This window comes from Bidens hawaiensis, unplaced genomic scaffold, assembly GCF_021521415.1.
Source record: "Bidens hawaiensis isolate Kalapana, Puna unplaced genomic scaffold, B.hawaiensis_p1.1 tig00048307_1, whole genome shotgun sequence".
In the NCBI taxonomy this organism is placed as follows: Eukaryota; Viridiplantae; Streptophyta; class Magnoliopsida; order Asterales; family Asteraceae; genus Bidens; species Bidens hawaiensis.
Window position 1 is genome coordinate 112,524 of NW_027498652.1, and position 12,554 is coordinate 125,077.

At 34.6% G+C, this 12,554-nt stretch overlaps 1 protein-coding gene and 1 pseudogene across 2 annotated transcripts; one reads left to right on the plus strand and one right to left on the minus strand.

Annotated features, from left to right (window-relative positions):
* The first annotated feature begins 390 nt into the window (after positions 1–390).
* LOC143597450 (uncharacterized) lies at positions 391–8,877 on the plus strand. Of its 2 annotated transcripts, XM_077075955.1 has the most exons (9): positions 391–654; positions 3,638–3,801; positions 4,040–4,163; positions 4,301–4,430; positions 4,743–4,804; positions 4,905–7,485; positions 7,540–7,728; positions 7,823–7,906; positions 8,439–8,877. In XM_077075955.1, the coding sequence occupies exons 1-9, from the start codon at positions 500–502 to the stop codon at positions 8,595–8,597; spliced, it is 3,648 nt and encodes a 1,215-aa protein (XP_076932070.1). In that variant the 5' UTR covers positions 391–499; the 3' UTR covers positions 8,598–8,877. The 2 variants fall into 2 exon arrangements, with proteins under 2 accessions (XP_076932070.1, XP_076932069.1); XM_077075954.1 differs by having other exon boundaries at positions 4,905–7,728.
* Positions 8,878–10,652: 1,775 nt separating this feature from the next.
* Positions 10,653–12,340, minus strand: LOC143597447 (UDP-glucosyltransferase 29 pseudogene; annotated as a pseudogene).
* Between the last annotated feature and the right edge of the window lie 214 nt (positions 12,341–12,554).

Consider the following 12,554-nt stretch of genomic DNA (forward strand, 5'->3'; position numbering starts at 1 on the left):
CGATTTGTATCCAGGAATACCTGAAAACCGGAATTGGTTCCGTACCCAGTTTTACTCGATTTTATACCCGACTCGAACCTGATGCATAAGGTATGGTTTTTAGAGACAATATCCGATTATACCCGAATCGGTTCCATTACCCGAACCGAGTATTAGAAAAACCTGATTTATGCACGTCTACTAGGACTGGTCGGTGAAGCTGTGAAGGTTATATAAACATATAATATAAGTTATAAGGGTGTATATTGACAACAAATGTAATCTAAAAGGACTCAAACCAAAACACTACACCTCACCACCGAGTGAGTCGTCTTCATTATTCTCTGTCCTCTTCATAATAATAATAATAATAATATTACATTCATTCACATTCATTACAAACATTTATACATTTACATACAATTACAATTTCAACACATCTTCTCTCAACATTACAACGTGAATCTGTTATGAATATTATTAACCACCGGATTCAATTTTGAAAGCACAATAACAACAAATGCCGTTCAGTAGGTACCAGATACGAAACGAGTTCAGTTTAGCGGATCCGGAGCTGTATAAGGCGGCTGATAAGGATGATCCTGAGGCGTTGCTTGAAGGCGTTGCTATGGCCGGTCTCGTCGGCGTTCTCCGTCAGCTCGGTGACCTAGCTGAGTCAGTACTTGTTATTTGATTTTGATTTTTGACCTAGGGTTTTGAAATTGTTGATTTAGTGCGATTGGATTGAAATTGAAGGTTTAGGTATTGAATTGGAGTTGTGATTGTGAAGAATTAGGGGTTTATGGTTGATTTAGTGCAATTGGATTTGAAATTGTTGATTTAGTTCTTCAATTGAATTGAAATTGTTGATGATTTAGTGTAAATTGATTTGGAATTAGAGGCTTAGTTATTGAAATGGAGTTGTGATTGTAAAGAATTGGATTGAAATTGCTGATTAAGTGCAATTAAATTGAAATTGAAGGTTTAGGTATTGAATTGGAGTTGTGATTGTGAAGAATTAGGGGTTTATGGTTGATTTAGTGCAATTGGATTTGAAATTGTTGATTTAGTTCTTCAATTGAATTGAAATTGTTGATGATTTAATGTAAATTGATTTGGAATTAGAGGCTTAGTTATTGAAATGGAGTTGTGATTGTAAAGAATTGGATTGAAATTGCTGATTAAGTGCAATTAAATTGAAATTGAAGGTTTAGGTATTGAATTGGAGTTGTGATTGTGAAGAATTAGGGGTTTATGGTTGATTTAGTGCAATTGGATTTGAAATTGTTGATTTAGTTCTTCAATTGAATTGAAATTGTTGATGATTTAGTGTAAATTGATTTGGAATTAGAGGCTTAGTTATTGAAATGGAGTTGTGATTGTAAAGAATTGGATTGAAATTGCTGATTAAGTGCAATTAAATTGAAATTGAAGGTTTAGTTATTGAATTGGAGTTGTGATTGTGAAGAATTAGGAGTTTATGGTTGATTTAGTGCAATTGGATTTGAAATTGTTGATTTAGTTCTTCAATTGAATTGAAATTGTTGATGATTTAGTGTAAATTGATTTGGAATTAGAGGCTTAGTTATTGAAATGGAGTTGTGATTGTAAAGAATTGGATTGAAATTGCTGATTAAGTGCAATTAAATTGAAATTGAAGGTTTAGTTATTGAATTGGAGTTGTGATTGTGAAGAATTAGGGATTTATTGTTGATTTAGTGCAATTGGATTTGAAATTGTTGATGATTTAGTGTAAATTGATTTGGAATTAGAGGTTTAGTTCTTGAATTGGAGTTGTGATTGATAATAATTAGATTGAAATTGTGATTTAGTACAATTGAATTTGAAATTGTTGATTTAGTTCTTCAATTGGATTGAAATTGTTGATTTGGTTATTGAATTGGAGTTGTGATTGTGAATAGTTAGGGATTTATGGTTGATTTAGTGCAAATTGATTTGGAATTAGAGGTTTAGTTCTTGTATTGGAGTTATGATTGTGCATAATTAGGGATTTGGAAAAGTTAATTGAGTTCTTGTGTTTATATGTTGGTTGATTATTATAATGCTTTTAAGAATTATAATGTGTATTAGATTCAAATTGTTGATTTAGTGCAATTGGATTGAAAGTGTTGATCTAGTTTTTGAATTGGAGTTGTGATTGTGCAGAATTAGGGATTTTAGGGGATTTGGAAAAGATGATTGAGTCCTTGTGGTTATATGTTGGTTTATAATTATAATGATTTTAGGAATTCGGATTTGTATTAATTGAAATTGTTGATTTAGTGCTGCATAGTGCAAATTGTTTTGGAATCAAATGTTTAGTTTTTGAATTGGAGTTATGTTTGTGCAGAATTAGGGATTTTAGGGGACTTGGAAAGTTTATTGAACTGTTATGGTTATATGATGCTTTGATTGCTTTATTGTTTTTAGGAATTGGAATTTGTATTGTTTCTAGGTTATAATGGAGTGCAAGATGAATAGAATGATTGATTGATTCTGTAATTTTTGACTTGGTTTATAATATATGGTTTGTTAGGGTTAGGTAGGCTTATCTCATCATATATATTCAAGCTTAACAAATTTTTGACTCTATTTAACTAAGGTTGATGATATGTAGCTTTCGTTACTCAACTTCATATATGCTAACTAACTTGCTATATCTATCGACTATCAGTTAGTGGAGGTTGTTAAAATCTTGAATTTTGCCATATTCATCTGTGTTTCTAGAACCTTGAATTGGTTTTTTATCTGATCCCAACATTGACCTAGGGATTACTCTGTTATATAGATTAAAATTGTTGATTTAGTACTCTAATGGATTTGGAATCAGTTGAGTTCAAAACCTTAATAATTTTAACTTTTAGGGTTCAGTATTGGTTTAGTTCTGGAATTGCAGCTATGATTGTGTAGAATTAGGAGATTGAAGTTTATGCCTAAAATGGATTTTAGGGAATTTACGAAAGCAATTTGATTTTCTTGTGCTTATATGTTGTTTGGTTATTATAATGCTTTTGGAGATCTGGACGTAATGTTTCAAGGTTATAATGGAGTGTAAGGTGAATAGAATGATTTTTTTTTTGTTTTTGACTTGGTTTATAATATATGGTTGTTAGGGTTAGGTAGGTTTAGCTCATCATATATAAGCAGGCTGAACAAACGTTTAACTTTATTCTACTGAGGTTGATGATATGTATCTTTCATTGCTTAACTTGGTATATTGTAACTGACTTGCTATATCTATCTGCTACTTGAGGTCGTTGGAATCTTGAATTTCTAATTTAACCACATTTATCTATGTTTTTAGAATCTTGAATCAGTTCTTTCTTACACTTGGTTCTACTTACATTTGTGTATAAAGAAGATACATTTTCTAGACAGTAGAAGCATGCCAATATGACATATGATATCACTTTAATTTAAGGTTAAATTTAATTATGAAGATTTGCTATATCTATCGGTTACTAGAGGTTGTTGGAATCTTGAATCTTGCCATATTTATCTGTTTCTAGAATATTGAATCAATTCTTTCTTACACATGGTTCTAATTACATTTGTGTATGAAGAAGATATTATACCAGAAGATATACTTTACAGACATTAGAAGCATGTGAAATGCCATAGGATATCACTTTAATTCAAGTTAAATTTGATTATGAAGGTTTGCAGCCGAGATTTTTCATGGTCTACATGAAGAAGTGATGGTGACTGCTGCCAGGGGCCATGGTTTACTGACACGCGTCCAACAGGTTGAGTCGGATCTCCCTTTAATTGAAAGGGCGTTTCTTTCACAAACGGGCCATTCAGCATTCTTCTCTAGTCCGGGTTAGAATTTTGTTCCTAAATTATTATAAATCTTATTTCTGGATGCCATTTATACAAAACATGGCAATCCTAATTAATCTCTTCCAAGAATCTATATGTACTAGGCTAAACTAACCTAAATCTTTTATTATAATTAAGGCCTATATTTACATTAATTCCTATTAGTGGAATTATAGAATCACATCTGTATAGATTTTTAATATAATTTAATGTGATGTGGTGTCTATTGATGTCACAGGTATTAGTTGGCATCCTAATCTGCAAACAAAGCAGAATCTTATCACCAAGGGAGATTTACCTCGGTTTGTCATGGATTCTTATGAAGAATGTCGGGGCCCACCTCGCCTATTTCTGTTAGACAAGTATGAAATTATATTCTTATTTAAATATACTCGTGTCTCATTATTGGAGTTGAAAATACATGCACCTTTCAAAATACAAACTTGACTTTAAACGTTTTTTGTTTATTAATGAGTAACAACGTATGTGGTTTTAAAAGGTTTGATGTTGCGGGTGCTGGAGCATGCTTAAAACGTTACACCGATCCATCATTCTATAAAGTTGAAGTTTCATCATACGAAATGATGAATGCAGAAGCTCAAAGGGACAAAAAGATCCGTAAGATAAAGGTTAGTTTCTTAAAGTCAATTAAAGCAGATTTTTTTCTTTTTAAATAATCTATCTGATTCTTCAGTACATATGCGCCAAAATAAGTTGTGAGGATTGACTGCATGTAAGTTTAGGAATTTTTTTGACTCTTTGAAAAACATCTAATAACTTTCAGTATAAACCTAAAAAGGATACTTGTGAACTTAATGCTATTTGTATCTTGCAATAATTTGTTAATAGGTAATTCTAGATTAAACTTTCTATTTAATATACCTTTTAACAGAACTAACTATCATCATTTTTTGTTTTTCAAAATTTATCATGTTCAATAGAAAAAGGGATCACGGTTGAAAAATGGGGATACTCCTGAGATTTTACAATCGTCACATGTCAAGTAAGTTCCTTATTAAGCAATTTTTTTCTTTATTATTATTTATTTTTTCAACGTCCTCGCACAAAGTATATGTTGACTTATTTTATTTGCGTAAATGCAGACTCCATCAACTACTTCTCGAAGAGCGTGTGCAAAATGGTGCAAGTGAACCGGCACGCCGTGTGAAAATAAAGAAACGGGATATTAAATTTCCATTCGACACTGAAACCGGTAAAGGATACATGGAGACGTTATTAAATTCTCCACCAGAGGATAAACTCGTCCACGAGGTTGAAGTGGTAAATTCACCCTTACGTGTGCCTACCAAGATTCCTGAAGAACCAGAGCTTGAAACACTCAAGGACAGAACGGTAAATTCACCCTTAGACGACATTGAAGAAAAACACATATCTGTTGTTGAGGAAAACAAAGAGGATGGTATTGAAGATGTTTACCAGTCTGATGACGTGGTGAGTGAGACAGACAACTACATGGATGCCCTTGCCACCATGGAGTCAGAAGTTGAAACTGATGTCGAGTTTAAAGCTGCCAACTCAGATCCAATCATAAAGCAAGAAACCTTTTCTGATTCAAATCTTGCAAAGATTCAAGAATCACAAGTTTTAGATTCTCAATCTGCATCAGATGATGAAAGTAGTCCAATGAAGGGCAAAACTACAAACTTTTCGTATTCTGATTCTAATTCTGCCACCTCCTCACCCAATAATATGTCACCACCTGGCGACTCTCCTCACGCCTTTGCAAGTACGGAAATCCCGTTTCGCCCACGGGGTTTATCCACTCAAGTCACTGATAATGAGAATTTGGTTGTGGATCAAGAAACAGTTTTTAAAGAAAGTAATTCTAAAGAATCAGACTTGAGTGAAACGTCTTCAAACAATTTTGTTGATGCTAATAATTCTGTGAAAAAAGGAGAAATTGAAATCGACCCGGAAGTTATTATGGCGTCTGTTACTGATGAGGATAACAAATCCAGTTCTACCTCTGTGAATTTGCATGTGGAAGAGCAATCTGTTGGTCCAAAGAGGGACCAACTTGACATTTCTGAAGATGATGTTGTTGAGAGTGAATCTGGTCCAGCAGAAGCTAGGCTTTCATATTCTAATGAAGATGAAACTGAACTGAAAGATAAAGAAACGGTATCAGTTGACTCAGTAAGTCAAAATGCAAATGTTGCTGTTTGTGATCCTGATGATGGTAAAGATGGAGACAATAATCCTTTTATATCAGAGGACGAAAAAGAATTAGACGAGAGAAAACCAGAATCGTTTAGTTCAGAAACTAAAGATTCTATTCCTGTCACTGATGAATCAGTTGAAAAGGAATCTATCGAGGAATCAGTTACATCTCGAGAATTAGATTCCATTCCTTCTGAATATTATGATGACTCACACATACAAGTTATCGATAGCATTCATAGCAATGGGAATGAAAATGATATCGATAAGCCATCTACTGAGTTGGTTGAATCTGATGAAAAGAAGGAATCTAGTGAGTTATCAGATACTTCTTTAGAGTTACATTCTATTCCTTCTGCATCTAATGATCACTCAAACAATCAAATTCTTGACAACATTTGTGACGGGAATGAAACTGATGTGATTAACCAGGAAAAGGAATCACTTGAATCTGGTGAAATGAAGGAATCAAGTGTGGAATCAGATTCCATTTCTTCTGCATATAATGATCAGCCAAACATACAATTTCTTGATAGCAATCATAAAAAATGGGTCGAAAATGATGTCAATAATCCGGAGAAGGAATCAGTGGAATTTAGAGAAAAGGAGTCGAGTGAGGAACCTGTCATTTTCCCGGAATCAGACTCCATTCATTCTGCATATCATGATCCCTCAAGCTTACAGTTACTTGATGTCATTGATAACACCGGGAATGAAAGTGATGACGATAAGCTGGAGAAGGAATCAATCGAATCAGTTGAAAAGAAGGAATCAAGCGAGGAACCAATCATTTCCCCTGAATCAGATTCCACTCCTGCAAATCACGATCACTCAAACATACAGTTTCTTGATAACATTCATGACAACAGGAGTAAAAACGATATTGATAACGATTGCCCATCTACAGAAGCTATTGAATCTGGTGAAAAGAAGGAATCAATTGAAGAATCCGTTATTGTTCCGGAATCGGACTCCAATCCTTCCGCATTACATGTTCATTCTAGCATACAACACGAAACTGTTTTCGTAACTGAAAAAACAGATCAATATGGATTCCAAGATGTTTCACCAAATGTTGACTTTCAAGAATATGTACCTGATCTGGCTGAGTCAGCAGAAGCCCAAGAATCCAAATCTTCATCCGTTGACCAAAATGGTCAAATCAGTAAGCTTGAAGTTGAAGCTGCACCATTCATCTCAAACCATGTAACTCAGGATCTTGTAGAACCGCCAATGGTGGATTTATTGCTTCCCAAATTAGCTCCAATTACCATGGAAGAGATGCCACCATTGCCACCACTGCCACCTATGCAATGGAGGATGGGAAGGTCCCAGAACCCAACCATGATGTCAATCCCAGGTGGCGGTCAAGCTGACATCAGCCACTTCCCGCCAGCTTTTCCCCAAATTCAAACCCACCAGTCATCAAGCCAGAATGATATTTCAAGAAACGAGAAATTTGTTGAAGAAATTATTCCACAACCGCCAGTTGTTAGGGAGGAATCTCCAAAAGATTCAATTAAGGAGGAATCAGCAGAAGATTCAATGAAGGAGGAGTCTCCAAAAGATTCAATTAAGGAGTCGTCTCAGAAAGATTCAATTTCTGAACGAGATATTATTCGGTTACCGAGCACATCTTCACTTCCTTCCGGTGATGGTGAAATGCCGAACGGTATTCGGCCAATGAAGGTTCAGACAGCGCGTACTCCTCTTATTGATGCGGTTGCTGCTCATGACAAGAACAAGGTAATGTCTTAATTTTTATAGAAAAGTCAAACTATGTTTTATGTTTTAAATAAGAAAATAGTGTAAAGTTTTGTTTTTTTTTTTTCTGGTATAGTTGAGGAAGGTGTCAGAAAGAGCAGTGCCTTTGTTTCCAAAGGAAGAGGAGAAAGACACTTTTCTTGAACAGATCAGGGCCAAGGTATGATTACTATCGAAAACAGTATAAATTTTGTTATCATACATGACAGTATGACACACTTAACTATTTATAAAAAACGTGAAATTTCTCGACCAAGAATTTTTCCGGGTCAATCCCCGTTTTAACTCACAAAGATACTTGACACAATTAATAATCTATAAAAAAATATATTTGTTTTTTTACCAAGACAGTGTTTCGGGTCAATCCAACACGACTCATTTCAACACACACAAAGACCCGTTTGACACGTGAGCCAACAGATCTTGCCTGAAATAACGCGCTCGGAAGGATAAAGTCATTGTGGCGAACTATTTGTATACAAGATGTAAACTTTTTTGACCAAGAAAGTGTTTTGGGTCAATTCAACTTGACCCATTTCAATCCACACAAAGCTGACCCATTTTAACACGCAAACCAACAAATCTTGCCTGAAATAATGCATTTCACATCATGAATATCCAATTTTAATACTGAAAATTTTCGTCGTCTTTTGACTACACATGTACTGACAATTTTCTTTTGTTTATATTAGTCCTTCAACTTGAAACCAGCTGCCCCGACGAGGCCAATCATTCAGGGTCCCACAACCAATTTGCGGGTGGCTGCCATTCTAGAGAAAGCAAACGCAATCCGTCAAGCATTTGCTGGAAGCGATGATGATGAAGATGGCAGTGATAGTTGGAGTGAATGATCATGAAAACATCACATTGATGCAAAAGATGAAGACTTCACATGCTCATTGTAGTTATCACCATCGGTTTTGTGGGTTATATCCGTTTTTCAATTAATACAAAGATAATGAGTTGTATTAATGTAGGTATGTTATATCACTATATATCTGTATAGATTTCAACCTCTCTGGTACTGTGATTTTACTTGTTTGTTCTTCTCAGTTCTCATGGATGTTATATACATATACAGTAGGTGCAATTGTGTAATTTTCTTTTCATTTTATAGTGTGCATGTTGATGAATTTATGTTGGGTTTTTATGGGTAACATTAACATCAAGTATTCAAGAATGATGCATTGTTGGTAAGTTGAATATCATATTTTTGAAGGCAGACTAGTTTCAATAATATTAAGTTTAATGTAAGCTAAGGTTAAGCTTCGAAGAATTAAAAAGGTTATGCAAATGGGTCCGTTAAATGGATAATTTAGGGAAATGACAAAGATTATGGGTTCTAGTTTCACTTGAGACGTAAAAATATATAGATTATGGGTTCTAGTTTCACTTGAGACGTAAAAATATACAGCTGTTTAAAAAAAATCAAATTCTCAAAAGAGGCGGTTTAATTAAAAAAAGATGGGCAAAAAAATGAACATGTGGCACAGTGCGAGTTTTATTTATTTATTAGATCAAAGATTAAGAATTCAAAGAAAAAAAGAAATTAAAATTTAGAACACTTAAGGCCTTGGGGTGTGGAATTGTGATCCTTGGGTGGGAAACCTGTCACTTACGCCACCTTATTTTCACATCATTTTCGTGTGAAGGCAAATTGCCGTCTTATTAATTATTTTTGTAGAAGTATACAATAACTAAAAATACAATAGATGATTAAAAGTACGATAATAACGTACTAAATATACAATATATAATAAAGATACAATTATTCGTCATTAAGTATTTAACTATGGCGATATAATCTACTAACTCCGCTCAAAGATTGTTGTGTTTCTTGGTTGCACATATGCCACTGATTAATACTTTTTTGTTGCTCGCTAACTTTCTCTAATCCAGTTCCCACCTCAAACTCTTCCTTGTTAAACTCACTAATTTTGGCTTGGCCTTGATCCTCTAATACCATGTTACGTAGAATTAGGCACGTGGCATGACGTGTGAACGTCGTGTTTTATGAAGTTTCCATGCATGAGCCGGGTATTTTATATTATGCAGTGTTGTTTAAGAACACTAAATGCTCATTCAATGTCCTTTTTAGTAGCTTCTTATATTGTTATGATAGCGTGTAAAATATTTGAGAAAGGTAGGCCACTTGGTATATATGAAAAAGAAAGGATTTGACTGTTAGATTATTTTTAATGAATATAACTATTTGAAAATGCATATATGATATTTTTTAGTTTTTACATAGATATCGATGATATATTTGTGAGAGGGGTTAAATGATGATTTTTAATATATATATATATATACATATAATCATTGATTTCAACAAAAACCATAGGCTAAAGTGCATCTTTTTCTTAAAAGACCCTATTTGAAATATATAACCTAAAATATATGCATTAAATACGTAAGCCTTGAGGCTAAGTAAGCTCAAAAGTTTGTTTACTAAAATATCACGCATGATCAATATCAAGAAAGTATTATAAATTTAGAACTGAATCATCACATTTTAATTTTAAAAGGAGAAGATATTTCATATATGGGTTTTGATATTGCATTCACTCGTTACATTTCAATCGCATCAAGTTGCTTCACCTTCAAAATTACAAATATGTGAATTAAAATAACATTTATGCCTCATAAATCATTTGATTTCGATATATTTGGTTGTTTATGAAATTCATGATTGTTGATTGTAATAACAAGATTATTTAAGGGGTATTTATAACTTTAACAAAGATAAAGCCTCTAAAACACCCAAAGGTCTTGAGATCGAGTCTCGAGAATAACAAGAAATGATATATTTATAATACCTAATAATAGTTTTTCATTGAATAATTTATATTTAGTTAGGCTACACAAAAGAGGGTAGCCTTCCTCTTAAACCAAAACTTAAGCATAAATATAAAAACTAAATGCAGGGGTTGATTTCTTTTACAAACATGTCATTAAAAACCAGAACATGCTGAAAAGAAAAACTTACCTCCACAATACCAAAAAAAGAAAAGTTCTTGTGAAAGTCTAAATAAAACTTCTAAATAGTAACATAACATATTATCATATGTAAATTAACTCATAAAGATGATGAGTACTCCTACCCTTGCCTTCTCATCTCTTCCAAAGTCTTTTTGATAAACCTTTCAGCCCTTTCATCAATTGAATCTTCTTCAATTTCGCCATCTCCGCCATCGTGGGCCCCACCAGTCTTGCATAGTTGCAGCAGCTCCTCCACTGCAGCCTTAATCTCCATCTCTCCTTTAAACCTCAATGCAGCACTCATTTTCTTGGTTTTTTCCCTCACAGCTTTCCCTAACTTACTCACCATCACATTCTGCACAACCGCTGCCACGTTCTTGCGCCCGAGCCACCCGTTCCCATCCCTCACCACCTCCACACCAACCCCAACTTCGAAAACCAACCGAGCGTTGACCGGCTGGTCAAACTGCATGGGCATGGCTATTATTGGGACACCAAACTTCATAGCTTCCATGACTGAACTCCAACCACAATGACTCACAAAACCACCAACATTTTTGTGTCCTAAAATTCTTGTTTGTGGGGCCCACCCTTCAACTAACAAACCCCTATCTTTTACCCTTTCAAGAAACCCTAATGGCAAAGCTTCGGAAAGCTTTATTTCTTTTTGCCCTTTTGGGAACCTTAAAACCCATATGAAATTCATGTTACTCATTTCCAACCCATGTGCTATATCTTCCAAATCATTACTAGTAAGAAAATATTCACTCCCAAAAGAAACAAAAACAATGGATCCAGTGGTTTTTTTGTCAAGTCACTCCATCACACTGTTTTCTTTCATGTTCACGTGACGTGGGTCCACCACAAGTGGACCCAAATGCACAATCTTTTTACCAGTCAACACAGAAAGATAATCAGAATTCTTACATTCGATCTCATTAAACGATTTAACAAGAATGATACTTGTCGAATTGTTATAACACCCAATGATACTCCCTAAATCTTTGCGGTTTTCTTCCGTGCACTCGACACGATAGGTATTATTAGCAGCAGCAACACTAGTGGTGATAAACACCACCGCACGGATTCCAAGGGCGGCAGCCGCCTTTGGAGCCCACGGTTGTAGAATATCATAAATGAGCAAATCAGGCATCAGGGTTTTCAAGATTTTCGAAAACCTAGGGCTTGACATATCAAAAGCATGTTTGAGAACAGGCATAAGATGGATAGGAAGGCCATTGGTGGTATGAAGGTGTGGTGGAAGTTCAGGTGATGTGGGAAGTGGGAGTTCTACGAATCGACTCGAGGCTAAACCTAAACTTCGCTCGTTTTTCAGCGTTTTGGTGACCGAATTGAGGTTGGCAGGAGTCGAGCAAAGGTAGATGTCGAAAAGGTTCGTGTTACTCAGTTTTTTGGCTAGTTCTAGGAAGGGTGAGATGTGACCATGGCCTAGCCATGGGAACATCAAAACAGTAAGCTTTTGGTTGTTCATTGTCATTCTGAAAAACAAAAGACAAAAGGAATGAAATATGCAATTTGATTTGAAGGTGGTTGTGTTTGTTTGAGGTGTTCAACGTTGGTGTATATATATTAATTTTGCAACTATGGAAAGTTGCTTTACACATGGAAGAAATTGCATGAAATCTTTTATTTACATGCATCGGGATTTTAGTTAAGAGTTGAAATTTTCCACATATAATTACTCGGACGTTATTGCAGTAATTATTTTGTAACCGTGGAACACAAGACAAACATAATATCTTGAAAGGTTTAATTTCTAGTTAGATATTTTGAATCTACAATCAATATAACTTTACTAGCTTATA

Coding starts and splice junctions, on each gene's coding strand:
- LOC143597450 (XM_077075954.1), top strand. CDS start 500: ATGCCGTTCAGTAGGTACCAGATACGAAACGAGTTCAGTTTAGCGGAT. Junction 655..3,637: donor CAGCTCGGTGACCTAGCTGA/GTCAGTACTTGT, acceptor TTGATTATGAAG/GTTTGCAGCCGAGATTTTTC. Junction 4,164..4,300: donor CGCCTATTTCTGTTAGACAA/GTATGAAATTAT, acceptor TGGTTTTAAAAG/GTTTGATGTTGCGGGTGCTG.